General features: G+C 39.7%; 1 protein-coding gene across 7 annotated transcripts in view; it reads left to right on the top strand.

Moving 5' to 3' along the window:
- The window catches only part of TMEM164 (transmembrane protein 164), a 164,567-nt gene that overhangs the window by 44,353 nt on the left and 98,007 nt on the right, over positions 1-22,207 (top strand). For 5 of the 7 annotated variants that reach the window (XM_079124870.1, XM_079124869.1, XM_079124865.1 and 2 more), the window contains one exon: positions 20,707-20,756. The exons of 1 other annotated variant lie outside the window; for it this stretch is intronic. Coding sequence is in view for 5 of the 6 variants with exons in the window: in XM_079124869.1 (XP_078980995.1) it covers positions 20,707-20,756 (50 nt within the window). In the remaining variant the exon portion in view is untranslated. Of the gene's footprint in view, positions 1-10,183; positions 18,696-20,706; positions 20,757-22,207 lie in introns of those variants that run through there. One more of the 7 variants, XM_079124868.1, reaches the window with a different exon arrangement.

The following is a 22,207-nucleotide window of genomic DNA, read 5'->3' as shown; positions in this document are numbered from 1 at the left end:
AGGGGGTCTTCTTTATCCTATTTAACCTCTCAGGCTGGTATTTGCCTTTCATTTATTCCCCTTTCCAGTCAAGTCTTGGTTATTTACGTATTAGAGGACAGCATTAATGTGAATAATAGAAGATTGCTCCACCTTGGCCTTTCTTCCTGGCCACCACAGTGCTTTGAGCCCCAGAAATGGAAACAACTAGAAGGAGAGGTAAGGAGGCTGAAACACGTTGGGGTGAGATCAGGTGAATTAACATTGTTCCTTCTCTCATTTTCATTCCTTTCTTCTACATGCTCCCTGTTTGTGTTCTTTTCCAGGTACCTGTAGGAGACTGCTGTACCGGTAATGCCAATTTACCTGATGATAGTAAAAAGATGGCATTTGTTTTGTTTTGTTTTGTTTTTTTGAAAAACAAAAAGAGAAGGGCTGGGGAGATAGCTCAGTTGGAAGAGTGCCTGCCTCACAAGCACAAGGCCCTGGGTTCAATCCCCAGCACCGCAAAAAAAAAACAACAACAAAAAAAGAGAGTTGGGGACAAGTTATCTGGGGTGCTTTTTTCTTTCATCCGTTGTACACCTCCGCCCCCACTTCTGATTTACTCGGTTTAATGTTGAGCTCTTAGCAACTGTTCTCGGTTCAAGATTTGGGGCTCTGCTGGGTAAAATATCCATAGTTATATTTCTCCAAGTGTGGTTCTTGACACACTTGCCTCATAGTCACTGTGGGCTGATTCTGGGGCTGTACCCCAAACCTATTAAGCCCAGATATTGGGAAAAAGGGAGGGGAATTGAGGTGGGAATCTGAATTTAAACCCACTCCTCTTTAGGTGATATTTATGCACACTCAACCTCAGGAATGATTACTACATAAAATGACCTGAGAAGCATTTGGAGGGTAGTTCTTGGAAATTACCAATGTTTCTGTGGCACCCACTATTAGTAGAACAAGTGAGTGGGGAGAGGAAAGTGGGTGTTCCAAGGTGTTATGGGTTTTCTAAATGCATGTAGATAAGTACTTTTTATTGGAAGGAAAGGGAAGAAGAATAGAGTTGGCACCATACAGATTTAGATGACACTCAGCACTCACATCTTTGTTCAGTTAATGCCTGGATAATTGAAAGTTGATTGGGCAGAGACATATAATGATTTTGTGTACATTACAGACTAGGCTCGCATCCATGTTTCTTCTAAAGAGAACACCTTCATCTCCATTTTGGCATTGCCTTTATTTAGAGTGAAAATAGCCAGTCATCCCTAACATATTTGGAGTTTTGTGGTAATTTAAGTCTGTAATAGGCACTGCATAATGTCATTCAATGGTTTTACCCAAATATAACCCTACTAATTAAAATGAGGATATTGTGTTTATTTTAAGAGATTGGTTATAGTGTTCTTTTTTCAAACACTGTCTCTATGGAGTAAAGCAAGGTCCTGTGTTTCATTGCTTTCCAGGCATTCCTAACAACTGTTGAATGGATTTTGTTCCACAAGTTTCTTTGGAAGTCTGTTTAGAATTCAGATTGCATTTTCCCAGGGATACAATATTCTGCTTGGGTCAGGTTCCCAGGCCAGCTGGCAAAGATCTGTTTAATCAGAAGTGGATTAGAAGGACAGTCCTATAGCCCCTAACCAGAATTCCTGAAAGTGATTTTAATGGGGAAAAGCATCAGGGTTTAGACCTGTGATCCTAGGCACACATCCCAACTTTACTCTCTGATCACAATTACAGGGATTTATTGTGGGAGGGAGCAATTAAGACTCCTTCACAAGATCTCCTAGGCTTTGTGTGGTCTGGCTTCTATTCATCTCTCCAGTATCATTTCGCACCATATTTTCTTTGGCATCCTGTATTATCCAGGCAGAGGAACTACTTGGTGTTCCCCAAATGTGTCTTTGTAACCTCTGGACCATTTAAAACTTATCCATGCTTTCTCCCTTGCCTGGAACTTTCTCCCCTGACCCTCTGGCCCCTTAACTGGGGTCTGTGTTTCAGGCTTTCAAAACTCTGATTAGTTTTTGCTGTACTGTGATTTACATGCTTTATGTCATTTTCCAGAACTTAGCATAAACTATGTGGCAGGTGAATGAGTGATCTAGTCCAGGGGTTCTCAACCTTTTTTTGTAACTGCTCTACAAATGATGGATGGTCTTTATGTGCTCAGCAGACTAAACTGAGTTCCACATCAGCAAGGAGATAATATTTAACTTATGCAGAATTTCTAACTGCTGGATCTGTAATTCAAGCCTTTTCTCTCTGACTCCAGAAGACATATAGCAATGCAAGTGAGAAAGGGTATCATTGTCATATGAATGAATATATATGCAAATAAATTGCAAACCTCAGTACCTTATTATTCACAATAAATTAACTTGCCTCATATCTTGCCTGATGAGATATAACCGCGAGCTGCTAAACCATGTGGAGAACACCCAATCTGATGTAAACCTCTTCTTTCTTGTGTGTGGGCTCAGATTTCCAGAGGGCCAGTTTTTGTTTTTCGTTGTTGTTGTTGTTCAAGTCCATACTTCAGTTAGCAGCTGTTCTGGGATTATAATAACCTAAGGCTTCTGACTCCCAGCATTTGCATTTCCTTCCAGAGCCAGACATTTCCATAATTCAAGTCTAAATGCATTGGAACAACTTATCCGTCTGTGGGTGTTTGAGGCAATCTCAAATCACTTGACCGGGGCCACTACCGATGGTGTACAGGGGACAACAGGAGAATGAAGTAATGCCTAAAGTGCCTTCTATAATTTAGGTTTGCTTCATTTAACACTGGGCCTGGAGGAGAGCTAAAGGAGTCTAGCTTACCCATGTCACTGCTTATAGAATTTACACATGACAGATGGCTTTTCATTATTCTAGGATTTCACATGTGTAGAGTGTAGAACATAACTGAATGCTCAGTGGGTATTTCTTGATTGTGCAATTTGCTAAAATCCCTCTGCTAGTATATTAGTAACACTGTTTTAAATTTTCTAAACCATTTGGCATTTAATAAGCATGTGGTTTGATAAATGATGTTATTATTCATTTTAGCAGTAGCAGTAGTTTTATGTAGTCCTGGCAGAGCTAGGAAGAGGCTTGCAGCCCTGCCTCAGCTATCGAAAATTACATATGATAGGTTAAGTATAACTATTCCGAAAATCTGAAATGCTCTGAAATCTGAAACTTTTTGATGACTTGATCCTCAAAAATTTTAAGACTTAATGCTTGCTTTGGCAGCACATGTACCAAAATTGGAGCAATACAGAGAAGATTATCATGGCCGCTATACAAGGATGACATATAAACTAATGAAGTGTTCCATTTTTAAAATATATTTTCTAAAGAACTAGAAGAGAGGAGTTTGAAGTATACTAACGGAAAGAGATGATAATATCTGAGAAGATGGACATGTTAATTACCATGATTTCATCACTACACATTGTGTGTATATTGAATTATCACTACCCTGTAAATATATACAATTAAAATAATTTTTAATGGGAAAAATGAATATAGAACACCAGGGAAAAAGTTGCAGATTATGGAGAATTTTGAAATTCTGCTTTTGAATATTCAAATTAGGGATGCTCAAGCAGTAAATTCCATACAATTATTCCAAAATTTGAAAAAACCAAAGCACTTTCTGGTCCACAGCATTTTGCATGTGGTTTATCCATCCTGGACCTTGAATACCTATTGCCGAATGTTATTTGCCTCCTCATTGTGATTCTTGGGAGTTTCTCCTGCTCATAGTAGACTCTGCCAGAAGAGTGATTTACATACAGTCTAATGGATCATCTTAGAGTTAAAAGGCATTTAGGAGAAAGACCCATGTGATGAGAGGAAACATCAGTAGATCCAGGAAGAAGGGAAAAGTGCTTTTCTGCGTGTAAGCCTGGGACTGAGTATTGGGTTTTTTTTTTTTTTTTTTTTTGCTGTGCTGGGGATTGAACCTAGGGCCTTGTGCTTGCAAGGCAAACACTCTACCAACTGAGCTATCTCCCCAGCCCGAATATTGGATTCTTGTGTTAGGTTTGTGACTGGTTGCAGGATGGCATGGCTGTTGGTTCTCCACCTGGCTTCTAGTAGGACATACTCCAAGACTGTCACCTCAGGCTGTTTTTTTTCTCCCTGTACTAAAGAAAATATCTGACAGGTGACAAATTAAAAAGATCATAAGCACAAAAGTGAGCTTCAAAGGCTTGTGAGAGCCAAGCATCCTCCTATCAGGCCATGCAGAGTCCTCAGGCTGGTTAGCAGCATTCACTGCACCTCTTTTAGGTAATATATACCTTTGTATTTCTTCAAACCACCAACAGTTTGCTCCATCAGAGATCTGCTTGTATGCCCCTTCTTTAATGTCACTCTGGATAAACTTCCATTTGTCTGGGCTCTGGGAACAGTGTCAGTGTAACAGGGTTGTTCCTGAAGTCATGCACTTCCTTCCTCCTCGTGACAGCCAAACCACCAAACTCTGGGTCATTTGCATCTGTCTCAATTTCTCTTCATAATGTGGCAAAATGCGTTATGGTGTTAGGTACAATTTGAAACTTCCTGGAGTGAAGCAAATGTGAAAAATACCATAATTTGAGGCAGTTTTCAGAAAAGAGCTCCTTCTAATATAAAAAGGCTATTTTTCCTTTCTTTTCTTTTTTTTTTTCCATTTATGCCTCATCACATTTTGTCCAATTTGAGCTCATCGCTGGCTGAATTTTCCTTTTGATGTCTGCTTTCTAGAATAGTCCCTGCCTAGGAAAAAAAAAAAGAAAAGAAAAGAAAGAAAAAGGCTAACTTCGATGCTTTCAATTTGCAGCATCCCCAGCCCTTTCATCCATCTCAGAGCTTCCCTGGTTGGGAACAAAACCCAAGCTCCAGGGTCAGAGCACAGACGAGGAAGAGCCCTTTTTAAAAATCCAAGCACATGCGGATTTCATGTTTCATTGTCATCCAGCTTTGCAATTGGGTCAGGTACATGTGGGGGAAGAGAGAGCAGGCTTGGAGGACGAAAAGGGGTTCGAAACTTCTCTCAAAGCAAACATTCCCATTTTTTTCATAAATTCCATTGAGAAGAAATCAGGTTTTTAAAGGTTTAGTTTGTTAATTCCGGGTTGCTTTCAGCTCATAGGGCATCTGTGTCAAGATTCCCAGTTTGAGAGCAGAGATAGGAATTTGATGTGCTAACATCTCGTTTTCCAGTGACTGCTTGCAGAACTCTATACTTTTTCCTCTGGCTTCAAATCATAGAAGACCTATCTCTTTTGTGCTCCCAGCTTGTTTGTTGTCTTGGTTACAGACTTCATTGGCCTGCCTTCCTTTGAGGGGAATATACTGTTTAAAGAAGAATTTTAAAAATAGTGAGTGAGGCCTCTTTCTCTAAGGGTACTGGGTTATTAGGCAGGGGTTGGTACAGTGATTTGCAAACCTAGTTATATATTCAAATCACCTGGAGTACTTTGGAATACTGAGGCCTCAGCCCAACTAGATGAGTAAAGATCTTGAGGTGTAAGTCTCAGGAATTGGTAATTTTTTAAAAAGCTTAATAAATTACCTAGGTGCATTCAGGATTTAGAGTCACTGAGTTTTACAGCACAGTCAAGTAGCTGGGTTCTGGACGGTTTGAGACAGGTAGGGGAAATATGAAAACCTTTTCCATACCTTAGTTTTACCTGCTTAGAAGAGGGGACCTACAAAGCTGACAATTTAAAGAGTCTCATTGTGACCCCCCTGTCATTACTGATGCATACAAATGAGGTGCCTTCTCTTCAAAAAATATCTAGTTACCCAGCTGGCATGGCATCTGGGCTGTAACAGTGGCTTGAGACAGTGTCAGGGATTAAAATAAATCTTTCCAGTTGCTTGAAGAAGGATTATCTGTGTGGAGCAATAGTAGTTCCTCTCTCTCCTGCATGGTTTGTTCAGAACTTTCCAGATTTTCAAGCCTGTTCCAACTTTCAGCCAACTCCCTTCTCATGCCCTGGGTGATTAGCAGAATTAAGCTCCAGTTTTTTGAGGGAGAAACTGCCTTTTTATAGTGTTTTTGTGACATAAAAGGAGTACATGCTCATTATTGAAGCCTGAAGACATTATAGGAATATGACCCATAGCAAATAAAAGTCCTCTAGAACCCCTTCTCCCAGAGGTAACCACTGGAAGCATATTTTCCCCCTCTGAGTTTTTTCCCAACACATGCTAAACATTTCGTGTTTTTATGCTAAAGATGAGATCATCTATCAGTGTGTACATTTTTAAATTGGTGCACTACATACTTTTTTTCTTGATGCCTTGGTCATCTTTCCCATGTTAGCATGTACGTATCAACCTCATTCTTAAGGATCCCTCAGTTTTTAGGATTTTAGTCACAGAAGGGCACCGTCCCCTTCTCCTTCCCTCCTGTAATTCACTTTCTTATGGAAAGGTTTGAATTTTGCTTGTTTTAGCTTCAAATAGAGCAGACCCATCTTATTGCATCTATTTATATTTGGTTGTTAAAAACAATTTGAAAGGAAGAGTAGCATGTATGATTCCCCCTAACCCCTAATCCTGAATCAACTAGTTCCTCTCCCAATAAACCACCATTACCAGTTTCTTGGGAATCTTGAGAGGTACTCTGTTTAAATAAGACAGATAATTGCTTTATGTTAGGTAACCAAGTATATCCATATAGCATAGAGATACCTGTGTGCCTCATTTATTCATTCAGCAGATATCTGATGAAGATCATATATGTTCCAATGACTGTGTTAGATTGTGGATCAGTAGTGAGGAGCGGCACTCAGCCATATGCTCCAGGTGCATACAGTCCGTGGGCAAGATCAACATTTAAAAAAAACAGCCACATATAAATGAGAACTGGTGATGCACACTGTGAAGGAAAGAACAGAATTTACCTGCTACTTTTCCAAATTAGTGAATGGCAGAATCTTCTTTCCTAATTTTTTTAATATAGAGGTGTGGGTGGGAGATCAGCCACGAAGATACAGAAGCAAAGACTTAATCTCCAGCTCTTCCTCTTGCCAGAAGTTTTCACCATTTTTCCCTCACCAGATTTTCTTCTGCCTAAATGGCCCGCTGAGAGGTAGGGTGCCACCCAGCTTCATCACTGTTGATCATGTATTCCAGCCGGTGAGCTGCTCGAAGACAGGAATCGTAGCCTGCATTTCTGTGTGTGCCTAGACCCCTGCAAGAATGAACCGTTGCAGGTACTGTGCAGTGGCTGCATTTTTGGCAGTCGCATGTTACACCTTAGTGACTCTGCAAGTGGCATGCATTTGGATTCGTGTTTTAAAAGATGAGAAAACTGAGCCCTTACGAAAGTGTCAAAAAACATGTCTTCTTTGAAAGTACACCTATGCCATGCCACTCCTCACCCTCCCAGGATGCTCACCAACTTTGATCATAGTCATATAGCTAGCTTCTCTGTGCCAGATGCCTGCAAACATTAGCTGTCCACGTGGCTGTGACCCTGACACAGTTGGTCGCCTTCCTGCAGGAAAATGGATACCATCTCTCCCTCCCTCTCACAAGTTGGTCTAGGCTCTGTTACTTCAGAGTTTTCTCAAAGAGTTTCAAGGCAACCAGGTCATCCTGTTCTAAATATTTTTCTGGGATGGAGGTCAAGGCAGCAGCATGATCTTCTCTTAAATGGGTCAGAGGAAGAGGACTCCTGTGGCTCTCCAAAAGCTCAAGCCTTTTCATGCTCACTGGATCCTCTTCCCTTCTCTTCTAGCTTGTGTCCTGGGTGGGGCTTTTACCAGGGAGCAGGGCATACTGGCCCAGGTGTCCTGGGGAGCTTTTCTGTGTCAGACACTGCAGTAGGCACTATGGGGAGGGGTGGGGAGAGGGAACTCAGCAAAAGGCAAATTATCCTCTGATAAAGAAGCGGGAGTGCTATCTGCGAACATGACCATTAGAATCACAGTTCTGCTTTACTTATTTGTTGTGGGACAAAAGGCAGGTTACTTAACCTTCGTGTAGATCACTTTCCTCATTTGTAAATGGTAGTGATTTTATCACTTATATAATATAATTTGTATGGGGAATACATGAAAGAATACATGTAAGATGCTCACTACAGTGCTGGGCCCACAGTAAGTACCCAGTAAAGAAAAGTTGCTGCTGGACCCCATGGCACATGCCTGTGATTCCAGCAACTCAGGAGGCTGAGGTTAGAGGATCACAAGTTCATAGCCAGCCTCAGCCACTTATAGGGCTCTGAGCAACTTAGCAAGACCTCATCTCAAAAAAAAAAAAAAAAAAAAAAAAAATGACTGGGGATATGGTTCAGTGATTAAGCACCTGGGTTCAATCTCTGGTTCCCCCCACCCCCAAGAAAAGGTTGCAGCCCCTATTATTGTTATTATTTGGAAGAGTCAGAGTAATCAACAGGGGTGGGTAATAGGGGAGTGGAAATGACCAAAATATGTTATGTGCATGTACAAACGTGCCACAGTGAAACCCATTAGTCTGTATAATTAATATGCACTAATAAAAAAAGAAAAAATTACGATAGTCCTCTTTATCCACACTTTCCTTCCCACAGTTTGTTATCAGTCAACTGTGTGGTCCAAAAATATTTAATGGAAAATTCCAGAAATAAATAATGCATAAATATGAAATTGTGCACCATTCTGAGTAGCATGATGAAATTGTATGTTGTCTTGCTCTGTCCTGCCTAGGACACAAATCTTTGCCTTCTCCAGCATATCTACACCTTATATGCTGTTACCCGTTAGTTATTTAGTAGCCATCTCAGTTGTCGGCTCAAATGCAACAGTATTGTGTGTGTGTTAGGGAGGATCACATTCACATAACTTTTATTATAATCTTACTGTAAATGTTCTATTTTGTTATTAGTTATTGTCCTTGATCTCTTTCTGGGCCAAATTTATAAATTAATCTTTATCATAGGTATGTATATATATCTGTATAGGAAAAATCATTCTGTATATAGGAGTTGGCACTATTCACACTTTTAGACCTCCACTGAGGGTCTTGGAATATGTTCCTTTCAGATAAGGGGGTGGGGCAGCTGTACCCTATAGTACCAACAAGTACCAATGCAGTTCAGAAAAGGAAGCGTAGGTTTGGGTGGGTTGTACAAGGGATGTCTACAGGGGTTCAAGAAGTGGAGTGAGATATGTTTGAAAGAGCAAATATGAAACTGGAGGCTGAGCTGAACTGGAGTGCCGACAAAAGGAAGAAACGAACCTAACGTCTGTCCTGTTGTCCAGTCCTTGGTGGCTCTCCGTTTTGGAGAGTCCCATGTTACTGCTGGTATGTTGGAAGTGCTAGGGAGAAGGGAGCAAGTTGGCTGCTCTGGCTGAGCTCGAGGGCATCTGAGCTGTGGTGGAGTTGGCATGGGTCTAACTCTGCAATTTGTTTCACAGGCTCAAAGCCAGGTTTTTATCTGCTTACCAGGGGATGTTGATTTCTAATGGGCTGAGTCACTCTCCCCAGCTTTATAGAAGACATTTTGATAAAGCTCAATTCCAATTAATAAATGGATAATGAGAGTGAGACCTATATAGAAACAGTAACACTTATGTCTGTTAGCCATTTCTGATATCAAGATTCCTGAAGCCACTTCAGCAGGTTTTGTTGGATAATCTAAAGTCAGACTCTAATGGAGTTGAAGGGTCTCATGAGAGTCCATTTAGGGATTGGTAGGCCAGGGAGAACTGTCCCTTTTTGCTTGTCCATACACCTTTGTAGTATAACCGGAGTGTATGGCCTTTTCTCTCTCCTTAAATAGAGGCACATCAATAACACTGTTTCTCTTGAATGTTCCTGCTTTCTTTTTTTCTTTTTGGGACAGAGTCTCATTCTATTTCCTGGACTGATCTTGAACTCCTGGGCTCAAGTGATCTTTTTGCCTCAGCCTCTCGAGTAGATGGGACTATAGGTGTGCGCCCCTGCACCCTGCTGATGTTCCCCATTTTTTCAAATTCCTTGCAAAAAATTGAGTGCTCTTGAGTTTCTTTTACATATTCTTGGTAAGACTTGGAAATTGCCTATTTCTCAACAACAGTATAGTTAATAGTGGTTGTCTGATTGTTTTTTTTTTTTTTTTTCCTTTTTTTTTTTTTTTTTTGCCTTTGTTTCAAAAATTCTAGGTGTTTCCAAGCAGGGCTGCCACGAACGGTTATACACTGCACAACCCTAGGAGAGGGTGCCATTCACATAGACTATAATTGAATGGCGCCACTAGGGTTGTGCAGTGCACAACCTACACAGCTGTACTCGGCAGTCCTGTCATAACATAATTTGATTTCTTCATCAAGGACAGTGTTTTGGGAGAAGTAGAGAGTGGCAGTTTGGAACTGTTTTCAGGGACTTCGTAAGGGGGATGAAGCAGTGAAATGCTGTGAATCAAGAAAAGAAGAAAGAAGTAAAATTATGCATTGGAAGGATTATCCTCTGGCAGAGGCAGCTGTTGTATGGGAGAAACTACTTACCTTTATTCTTCCAGTAAGCAATGTTTTGAGAACCTACTGTGTAAGGGTTGAAGAACAGAGAAGGGTTTGCAAAGGAGGAAACATTAGAACTGGGCCTTGTAAGAGAAGCAGGATATAAACATTTGAAAACAAATTGGGTGGAGAGAGCCCTAGGGGGAAAAAATGGAGCAAAGGCAAAGGTAGGAAACTATATAGGGTATATGGGTAATGGTGAAGAATTGATCTTGGCTTGATAGAAAGGCAGGTCAGAGGGAGTAGTGAGCATTATTGATCCCCAAATGATGATGAAGGATGAAGGGGTGACCTGAATACCAAATCAAGGAATTTGAATATTTTCTTCCAAGTATAGGATTGAATGGTTCTTAATATATTCATAGGTATGTACAGCCATCATCATAGACATTTTTAGAACGTTTTCATAACCCTGGAAAGAACCTGTGTTATCATTTAGCTATCACTCTCACTACCTCTCCTTCCTCCACCCCCAGCCCTAAGCAATGGTTAATCTACTTTGTACAAACTCAATAGATTTGACCTTTGTACATTTCGTAGAAATGGAGTCCTATGAGATCTTTTTTGAGTGCTTTCTGTTTTTTTTCCTACTATAATGTTTTTAAGGGTCACCCATATAGTATGGATCAGTACTTCACTCTTCTTAGCAGTCAAAAAATATTCTGTGTGGATTTATAGCATATTTTGTGTCTTTATTTGCTTGTTGATGAGTGTTTGGGTTGTTTCTTCCTTGCAGCTATTAAGAATAATGTGCTATGAACATCTATGTATGAGTTTTTGGGTGAATGTAGGCTTTCATGTCTCATGGATATAGAAATGGAATGTTTGGGTCATATGATAACTATGTTTAACCTGTCGGGAACTGCCAGCCTTTTTCTAAAGTGGCAACACCATTTTACATCCCCACTGACAGTGTGAGAGGGTTCCAGTTTCTCCACGCCCTCGTGAACACTTATAATTGTCCCTTTAATTTTAGCCATGCTAGTGGGTGTGAAGTGTGGATTTGATTGCCATGTCCCTGATGACTAATGATATTGAATATCTTTTCATGTCTGTATTGGTCATTTGTCTATTTTCTTTGGAAAATATCTATCCAAATCCTTAGCACCCTTTTTAGTTGGGTTATTTGTCTTTTTATGGTTGAGCTTTAAGAGCTAGTTATTTATTCTGGACACCAGATCATTATCAGATGCATGATTTGTAAAATTATTTCTCCCATCCTTTGGGTCATCTTTTTATTCCTAATAGTGTCCTTCGAGGCACAAAATATTTTAATTTTGATGAAGTTGACTTCATGCTTGCTTTTCCTGCTTGTGCTTTTGATGTCATATCATAGACTCCACTGTTGAATCTGAGGTCAGGAAGATTTATGCCTGTGTTCATAAGTTTTATAGTTTTTGCTCTTACATTTGTATCTTCGATTGATTTGGAATTAACTTGTCTGTGGTTGTTAATTAGGGATCCAGCTTCATTCTTTTGCATATGGATAAGAATAACTAGCACCATTTGTTGAACAGAGTATTTCTTTCAATCATTGAATGGTGTTGCACCCTTGTTGATAATCAGTTATAAGGCTTTATTTCTGGACTTTCTTTAATTCGTAGATGACACAATACTTTTATTCATTTATTTCTACGTGGTGCTGAGCATGGAACCCAGTGCCTCACATATGCTAGGCAAGTGCTCTGCCACTGAGCTACAGCCCCAGCCCTGGACTTTCAATTCTATTTCATTAGTCTGTATGCCTGTCCTTATGCTAGTACTGCACTGTATTACTGTTGATCTGTGATAAATTTTGAGAACAGGTAATGGTCTTATTTTCAGGTTCTTTTCAGCTATTTGAGATTCTTTGCATTTCCATGTAAATTTTCAGATCATCTTGTCACTTTCTACAGTCACTGAGATTCTGATAAGTACTGCAATAAATCTGTCACCTGAACATTTTAAGAATGAGCATAACATGATCAGGGTGCTATTTTAAGACTAGGAACCTGGCAATAATATATGAACTAGACTAGAGGAGGAGAGAGATGTTGAAGACCTGGAGGTCACATAGGAAACTGCTGCAGTAGTTTCAGAAAATGATAGGGATGGAATTAGGAAAACACAGTGAAGACAGATTGGAGATAAACTGAAGTGGCAAGATGATAGGACAGACGCTGACTACATGTGGGAGGTTGAAAAAGACGGGAGGTATCAAAGATAGCTCTAAGTATTGAAGATAGATCATTGATTGACTGATAATACATTTTTAAATTTTGTTTTGTTAAAATGATTTTGATTGACAGAGTTGTAAAGATAGTTCAGAGAGTTCTTGTATATCTTCCAACTAGCTTCCCCAACGTTAACATCTTTTTTAATAATAGTACAGTTGTCAACACCGTTAATGTTGGTGTAGTACCATTGAATAAACTACAGACTCTATTCACATCCAGCGGTGTTTCCACTAAAGTCCTTTTTCTTTTCCAGCATGCAGTCTAGGCGTCCATGTTTCATTAAATTTTTCTCTTAGTGTCATCTAACCCATGACAGTTCCTTACTCTCTGTTTTTTGTGACTTTTACAATTTTGAAGAGTTCTGGTCAGTTTCTTTGTGGAATGTCCTTAGTTTTGGCTTGTGTGATATTTTATTCATGAATAGATTGAGATTATACAGTTTGTTCAAAATTATCATGGAGGGCTGGGGAAATAGCTCAGTTGGTAGAGTGCTTGCCCAGCCTGAGCAAGGCCCTGGGTTCGATCCCCAGCACCGCAAAAAAAAAAAAAAAAAAAAAAAAATTGTCATGGAAATGGCGTACTGTTCTCTAGGTATCATATCATGGAGTACATGATGACATGTCTTATTCCTGTGATGCTAAACCCAGTCACTTACTTAGGGAAGTATCTCAGGTTTTAAACACCACTGCAAAATTACTGTTTTTCCCCTTCTAATTAGCAAGTATGTTACATACAAAATTGATAATACTTTCATCACTAATTACAGCATCTGTCAGCAGTTCTTGCCTGCAACAGTTATTTCTGCAGTGTTTGCCTTTTGGTGACTTTGTTTTCCTTGTTCCTTTTACCCTTCTCAGTTGGAGTTCTACTCTGTGGAGGAGCTGCCTCTCCTCTCCCATTTTGAGGAGCAATAGATAGGGAAGATGTTAGGGAAATAAGATGACAAGTTCAGATTTAGGCATGCCAGATCTAAAGTCCTATGTGACACCCACTTGGAAATGTCTAGAAAACAGTTCATACCTGCATAGAATCAACAGTTGAGGGCTTGATACTTCAGCTAAGCACTATTATTCTTTTTAGTGCACAAATGTGGAAATTGAGGTTCAAGTGAGAAAACCAGGACATTGTGAGAGATGAAACTGGTGGGGCATATGGAGGCCACATTGTGGAGGGCCTCAATTGCCCTGTAAAGGGCTTTGGACTTTGTTCAATAGTTCAACAATGGCAATTTAAGATTTGCCAGGAGGGAAAATTGGGAATTAGGTCCTAGCTCTGAACTTACTATAACACTGAATGCAGCTATAACATCATGTGTAACAACAGTGAGTCATCTAGTGTCCCAAATTAAATGAAATCTGAAAACCCAGTGAGTTCTTTGGGCTGTTGGAGAAAAAAAGAGTTGTTTTCTGGAGTTATTGGAGAAGGTCTTATGGAAAATATAGAACTCGTCAAGGGCTTGGATGGAATTTTCAGTGAGAGGAGAAGAGAAAGGGTATCCGGTAAGGACGAGGCTATCAGTAGCTCCTACTCATTATTTTTTGGTACCAGAGATTGAACCCAGGGGCACTCGACCACTCAGCCATATCCCCAGCCCTTTTTTCTATTTTATTAGAGACAAGGTCTCCCTGAGTTGCTTAGGGCCTTGCTAAATTGCTGAGGCTGGCTTTGAACTCCCAATCCTCCTGCCTCAGTCTCCTGAGCCACTGGGATTACAGGCGTGGGCCACTACACCTGGCTCTAATACTTCATCCTTACGTTGTACTATGCACCAAACCAAGTAGTTCAAGCATTCACTTCTCACATTTGCTCTATGAGATAGTACTATTGCAATCTGTATTTGACAGATGAGGAAACTGAGCCTAAGTGGTGTAGCATTCTCTCTGTAGGCAGCTGGACAAGAGAAGCTGAGTCATATATCAGAATGTTTTTATGCAAGCATAGAATTAGAACAAGTGAATTTAAATGAATTGCAAGTTTAGTATCAGCTGTTGCCCATGTAGCTCACAGTAGGGTTGGACTTTCTGTTCAAATGAGAATAATTATAGCTCCTATGTATTAAGGGCTAGGCATGTGCTAGGCATTGTGCCAAATACTTTGCTTGTCTTATCACAATTGATCCTCTCCCAAACCTGTGAGACATAGGTCCTATTTTTACCCCTACTTTATAGATGAAAATTCCTCCCATCTCTTGCCCAAGGCCACAGTGCTAGTGAATGGCAGAGTCAGCACATGAATCCCTGTCTGTCTTGATTCTAAAGCCTGTGCTCATAAACACTTAGCAATACTGCCTGTCCTACTTCCTCCTCTTAACAGAGGTAAACTTGATAGTGAAGCCAGAAAACTTGATATTTATGAGCCTGGGTGTGGACATTACCACATATGTCTTTGAGGATCTCCTTATTGAATACCACTGTGGTTGGCTAACTCCTTTCCTTCTTTAGGTGTAATTCAAGTAGGTTACAATCTACTGTGGAAGAAGGGATTCTTTGCTTCCTTTAATCTAAATCCTTAAGGAAAGCTTCTTTGTAAGTTCCTTATACTGACAAAAATGGTAAATTCTCAGAAAGAAGTAAACTAAGGGAGGTACCAGTTGTACTGAAGACCAGTGATTAACCATGGAGTATAGGGAACATTTCTTGGAGAAAGTGATGCTTCATTTTGCATTCAATAGGTAAATAAGAATTAGCCATTAGATGGAAAGATGGGAAGGCCATTGTGAAATCATGAACAGAATTAACAATGGTATAGTTTCTTGATGTTGGAGATTTAAATTTTAAAATTAAAATTAGGAAAACAATAGGTGACTCTAATTCTGGGGTTGTAAAATTTTCAAAATGTTATATCAAAGACATAAGCCAAATGAAAAGGAAATGACAAATACATCTGATTACATAAAGACAAAAAGGCTTCTGTACATAAAGATAAACACAAGCAGAGCTGTGACAGTGACAACTTGGGAATAATGTTTGCAGTAAATGTCATGTCTGTATTAAATGTTATTAGTATATAAATAACTCTTACAACTCAGTAAACAATGAACATACCAGTTGAATCATAGACAAAGTGCACAGATGGTCATGTCCCAAAAGAAGAAATATGCCTGGCCAATAACACTGTAAAAAGCATGTTAATATTTCTGGTAATCTGAGACATGCAAATTAAAACAATAAACTGTGTGTGAATGTGTGTGTGTGTGTGTGTGTGTGTGTGTTTTGCCCTGAAAAGTAATAATTAACAACTGATATTACCTGTTGGCCAGATTCCAGTAGAAAACATATTCTCATTTGTTCCTGGAGGGAGTATCAATTCAGGATACTTTTCTAGTGTGCAGTTTAGCATGACAGGGCCAAAGGCCTTAAAATGATATACAGCTATGTCCTTGGGTTCCACATCTAGGGATTCAACATCTAGGGATTTCACTGCTGAGTGAAAATATACAGAGAATATAATTGTGTCTGTATTTAACATGTATAGGTATTTTTCTTGTCATTTTTCCCTAAACTATATAGTTTAACAACTATTCATGTAGCTTTTATATTATGTTAGGTATTATAAATAATCTAGGAAGAATTTAGATTTGCAGGAGGATGAGCTTAGGTGAAAGGTAAATACTATTTCATGTTGTATAATGGACTTGACTATACTTGCATTTTGGTATTTGAAGGGATCTTAGAATGAAGGGATCTTAAAATGAAGCTATCAGAAATGAGGTCATAGAAGCATGTTGGTCACCATGAAGTACATTCAGGATGCAGTTTGGCATAATGCATAAGATTGCCATGCTGGGAAAATAGGTAGAGCCTGGAGTGAAGAAGGCCTTGTCTGCTGCACACAGGATCATGACCTTTTTCTGTCGGTATTGGTGAGCCATGGAAGGATTTAAAACGACAGATTGGAGCCACATTTTAGACAGATCCTTCTTGCAGCAGTGTGCCTGGAGGTGGGAGACCAGTGAAGAGATTATCGTAGTGGTCCTGAGAGAGACGCTAAGGGCCCAGACATCTGAACATTAGGGGAAAAAGCCTTGGGACAGACTTTGGGCAGCCCAGGGAGTTGATTTTTCTTTTGGTGGGTAATGATCATATGCACTCGTTCTTAGGAACACTCAGATAACTGGGTGCCCACACAGGAGGCAGAGTAGAAGTACTGGTGCTGAAAGGACTAAGCCTGAGGAGGTTGTGGGCCAGGCCAAATGCTATTTTTCTGTAGATGTTACTTTATTTCCTTTTCATTTAGTTCTTTCTTGCCCCTTCACTGCTTAACCTGGATAACCCCATGTTGAGGATGATCTGTGTTACTGGGCCCTCTTCCCAATTACATTTCTCCTAGTACCAGCACTTCTTCCTCTGAACAAAAGCTTTCATATTTACATGCTATGAAAATTGTGGTATGTTCTGTCTAGTGTTGGGGTAGTGTAGAAGCGGATGGGAAAGTGAAGGAGGATGGCAGTGAACTGATATGACTGGGGACAATCCTTTCCTGGAGAAGATAAGAGGGTATGGTATTGAGTGAAACCTGTGGATTTTCCTGGGGAAAGTCAGCCCAAAAGACCTCAGTTTCAAGAATTGCAAGCACCCACAAGACCTGGGTATGAGTCAGGTTGGTATGATAATGAGCCTGCCTTTGCAGAATGCTGGACTCTGAAACTCATCTACATAAGCATTTGCTGTCTTGTTAGGTTTGTGTTTGGGGGTGTCTTATAGTGTAGAGAGTGAATCTTAGGATCTGTTTGGTGGCATAGGCATGAGGCCATTGGGATGAGTTCCTGGGCCCCATGTGGTCAAGGGGCAGGGCTAGAGTCTAAAGAATATAAACTGCAGCCTAGTCTGTCAGGTGTGAGGTGGAAAGTGCATTCAACATGAAGTTAGGGAACGTGGGGAATCTTTAGAAGGCTTGTCAGAACTCTCCCTCAGTTTCTTCATTTGTAAAATGGGGTTTAAAACACAGTCTTGCCTACCTACCAGGCAATGAGAAAGTGGCAGTTCTCTGTAGTCTACCTGTGCGTGCCCTTTAATTCATGGGCTCAGCTGGACAGATTTTAGCTTGAATCTAGAGTAGCAAGTTGGAACTGGGATAGTCTCAGATGCATGCTTGTCTTCCTTGTTTGCACTTAAAAGTGTCCTCTCTTCCTACATTATTGTATCTCAAGGAATAGTTTAGATTTCTGTCTTCTAGTCTAAAACACATGTAGCAAAATTTGGGAGGTGATTAGAAACTCCCCAAGAAAGAAGGAAGGAATAGTCAGGCAAGAGCTGAGGTACTTGGGCTTCTAAATGAAAATGTTATTTTCACAAGGCTCCATTGGCTAATGGAGATTACATATGTGACCCCGGCATGAGAGAGCAGAGAGATTCAATGCCACAAATCTCTGAAGTTGCTAGAGGAGGTATTAAGATTACTGAAAATGGAATGTGATGATTTGGGGGTTCTTTTTCAGATCCACTCTTCTGTGTGTGATTTAAAGATTGTACTCTCCATCTTGGTGATGGGAATAAATAGGCAAGATGAGAAAGGCCAAAGTGCGGATTAGACTGACTTGGTCACACGAAAATAACTATTGGAAACCTCATTTAGAAACAAGACTGGATTAGTTGCCTCTAAAGAAGTTAGCTCTGTGACTGATGGAGGATAATAGGACAACCAACTAGGTTGGAACTGGAGGCTCATTCCCTTTAGTAGGTTCCTGGACATCTGGCATAGGGAAAATGAGAACCAACCAACTGGAGATACAGAGAAATTGGTCCCCAAGAATCTATTTATCCCGTCTCGCCTGTGGGTATAGAAAAGTAAGACTTAACTGTGAGGCCCAGTGTCGCATTTTTACTTCTCAATTGAGCATCTTAGAAGTATCTGGGGTATTCCAGAAGCTCAGAAAGGCTACTGACTTGGCTTTTTAGAAATTCCAGACATACTAAGGACCTTTCCAAGATGGCTGGGGCCCCTCTCTCCTCTGTATACTATAGCTTCAGAATATAGCCTTTGATGGGCCTGATGCTGGGTAACTATGTGCAGCCTTCAACTTGGTCCTTTGCCTAAGGTGAGTAACTTTACTGCTGGAGGGGTAAAGAATACCACTTTATTTCTTTCTTGGACTGCTCCTAAGGGGTGGGCTGGGGAGTGGGGATAAGGTAATGTTTGGATAAATAAAATTCCAAGTCTACAATCCTTATCCCAAACTAGAAGGGATGGATGTATTTCAGAAATCAGAATCCTTTAAATTTTACAAAGTCAGTACTATGCATGTTAGAATATTTTACATATATTTGCAGGGGGTCTGGGACAGCATCCCACAATCAAATTATTATTTTTATGGAAAATATGTGAATATTCAGCACAGGTGCAATAAATATGTGTAAATAGCCTCACCTCCAAGTCATATTTTGCTACCACATTTGCTTTGAAAAAAAAAAAAAAAAACTCCAAATTTTCATTTTGAGAGCTTTTTGGATTTGGAGAGTGCCATTAAAGGATTGTAGACCTGTAATTATCCTTGGCTTTGTACTTTTAATCAAATTGATCCACAGGGGGAAAGGCACATTCTCTCTTGATGGCTTTTTCCTTGGAGGGGTTCTTTGATGAGGTATTGTGCAGGTGATGGACTCTGGGTCCTGTTCTTTTTAAGACCCTTTCTCTTCTATTCTTCTTTCTCTTCCTCTTGGCAGGCATTCAAGCTGCCAAACAGGTGTGTTTCCTTAATGATTTTCTGTATAGAACCCTTTTCTTCTAAATGTAGACTCTGAGAGAACCAAATGTTAAAAACATACACATGACAAACCCAACAAGTTCATAATGCAAATAATATATATTCATCACAGCTCTCAACAGGATGGGGACATATATCAATGATTCCTAAACATCTTTGAATCCCTATAAGAAAAGAAACTTCACAAATAGGAGTTTCATTCTTTTGTCTGTCCCTTTGTTCTGCAGAATGATCTTTACCTGTCATAGTTCAGTCCAAGATCAAACATGTGGCAAATAGAGCTTCTAGGAAGGGTTGAGCTCCTGGAACTTTTGTTAAATATGCAGATTCCTGAGGTTCCAGAAGTGTGCAATCAGAATACTTAATAGGAGAATCCAGGAATTTGTATGCTTAACAGCAAGTTTTGCAGCAGGTTTTTTTTTTTTTTTTTTTTTTTTGTCTCTTCCTGAAACATTTGAGTAAGTGCCACATAGATGAAAGTCAAAGGGCTGTGGGTTTTCAAAGTTTGTAATCCAGGCTTAGGTCACTCCAAGTAGCAGGGAACTGATTGGTCTCTTAGAAGGACAAGATTCTTTTAGTTTGGTTTGACCTGAGAGAAGAATGGAAGAGTAAAAATCACCTACGCATGCTTATAAACAAGAGAATCAAATCAAAGGGAGGTTTGGAACCTGGGGGTGGCATTTTGATAGGGTTGCCACATAAAATACAGGATACCCAGTTAAATCTGAATTCTATAAACAGTGAGCAATGTTTTAGTATAAGTATGTTCCATTTACTATTTAAGACCATCTTTTACTAAAACATTATTCATTGTTTATCAGGAATTCAAATTTAACTTGGTGTCCTGTATTTTTATTTGCTAAATTTGGCTGTGGTGGGTATTGATAAACCCACCTTCCCCCAGGGGAGGCAAACCAGATGGTATGTGTGTTTGTGTTTCATGCTCAGAATCTATTTTTACATGCCCTGGGTTAAAAGCTTCTAAGACTGACTACTTGTGTCATATTGAAGTTAAAGCATTGAAGAATTGAGTCTTGTCACTTTCTCACACACATATTCTCTGTCTCTTTCTGTCTCACAGTCGTGCACACACACATGCATGTGTGTGTAAACACAAACATGAACTTTGGAAAAACACCTGCTTGCCTTTTAAATTCTTTAAAATTTATTTTTTAAATTAATACATCAAAACATAAAACTTGTACCATTTTAATTTTTTAAATTTTTATATTACATTTTTTGTATGTGTTAGAACTTTGATTATTTTTTGTATGTTATTAAAGTGATACCATCTCACTGTGTCTAGCATTTCTCTTGCTAACCATTCTTTATTCTTCCATTACAGATCTTCCTCCTGGCCTGTCCTCCAAGTCCGGGAGCTATCGTGGTCTTCAAGTAAGAGAAAATTGTTTTTGGCTCTATTACCATTTCTCTTCAGTCTGTTTTGTCTATTTGATAACAAATGGTGATGTGCTGTGAACACCTGGGACTTATATTACTTTGTCTCTGGACTTCTCCAAGGAAGAAAAATGTGTGAGGGCTCGCCGAAACAGGGAAATTTTGTATGTGGAGATGTGGCTTTTGTCAAGCCCTGACAAATCCTTTATAGCCAATTGAAAGTGTCGATGTAGCTCAGTAGTACAGCTCCCATGATTCAATCCCCAGGACCAAAAAAAAATAGCATGGAATCTGGAATGCTGAGATCCTGTAACCTCTGTGAACCTAAGGTGCCTTTCTGAAAAAATGGACATGACAATAGAACTGCATCCTTGAATTGCTATAAGGGTGAACTGATCGATCCATAGAAAGGACTCAACAACAGTGCCTGATACTTATGTAAAAGTAATGAGGTAAGAGCCACTGTTACTCTAGAGACAAGGCATGCAGGTTAAGAGACTTGTTTTCCTTTATTTGGTTTTTCTGTCTTGTAAGATGTAAAGACATAGAAGAACAGAAAAAATGAAGTCTAACACCCCACCCCCAGATTACAGACCTGAGTTTCCTGTGCATAATAAATGTGAAGGGTACAGTCTGCTACAGTGATTGAAAGAAGGGCTTTAGCAGTTAAGCACACAGGCTGGGTAGGGATGGGCCTCCTCGTTCATAGCTGTATGTTCTTGGGCAAGTAATAGCCTTTGAGTCTGTTTGCTTTTCTGTAGAGTGGGAATAGTTGTAGTACCCACCAGAGGGAAGTTTTCTTCTGGAAAAAGGAAAAGAAAGGTGGTGGCAGGTTCATGAAGATTAAAGGGAGATCAGTAGAGTAGAGGAAAGGAACCATAGGAGGGAGGAGGGAGGAAAAGGGGAAATATTGGGGAATGATATTGGCCAAATTATATTACATTGTGTGCATATACATAAATATGTAACAATGATTCCAGCCATTGTATATAATTATAATGTACCAATAAAAAATATATTAAAAAAGCAAAAGAAGAGAACATACCACAAAATCATATGGCCAAGGCTTGTTTCCTTGGAAGTTTTTGCCTTCCTAAATTTGCTCTTGAGAACATGCTGGGGGCCAGATAGCATCTTTTCCCTGAAATGCCTTTGTATTATGATCCAGCTGCTCCCCTGAGAATGTGTTGCTTTACATTGAAGGACATTGTTCTTGTTTTCATGAGGTTTTTTCTCCACAATTTTATGGATGCATTATAGTTGTACATAATTGTGGGATTGTTGTTACATATTGGTACATGCACACAGCGTAAAACAATATAATTTGGTTATGACTTTTTTCTTAAAATGAAAGTTAAAATGAGAAAAATATCACCTTAAGACAAGTCCTGACTCTTAAAAATAGCAAGCATCAAATCTATTAAAGTATAGATTGCAAGCAAATCTTG

Source organism: Sciurus vulgaris (genome assembly GCF_902686455.1).
Source record: "Sciurus vulgaris genome assembly, chromosome: X".
In the NCBI taxonomy this organism is placed as follows: domain Eukaryota; kingdom Metazoa; phylum Chordata; class Mammalia; order Rodentia; family Sciuridae; genus Sciurus; species Sciurus vulgaris.
This window is presented reverse-complemented; position numbering and strand designations above follow the sequence as displayed.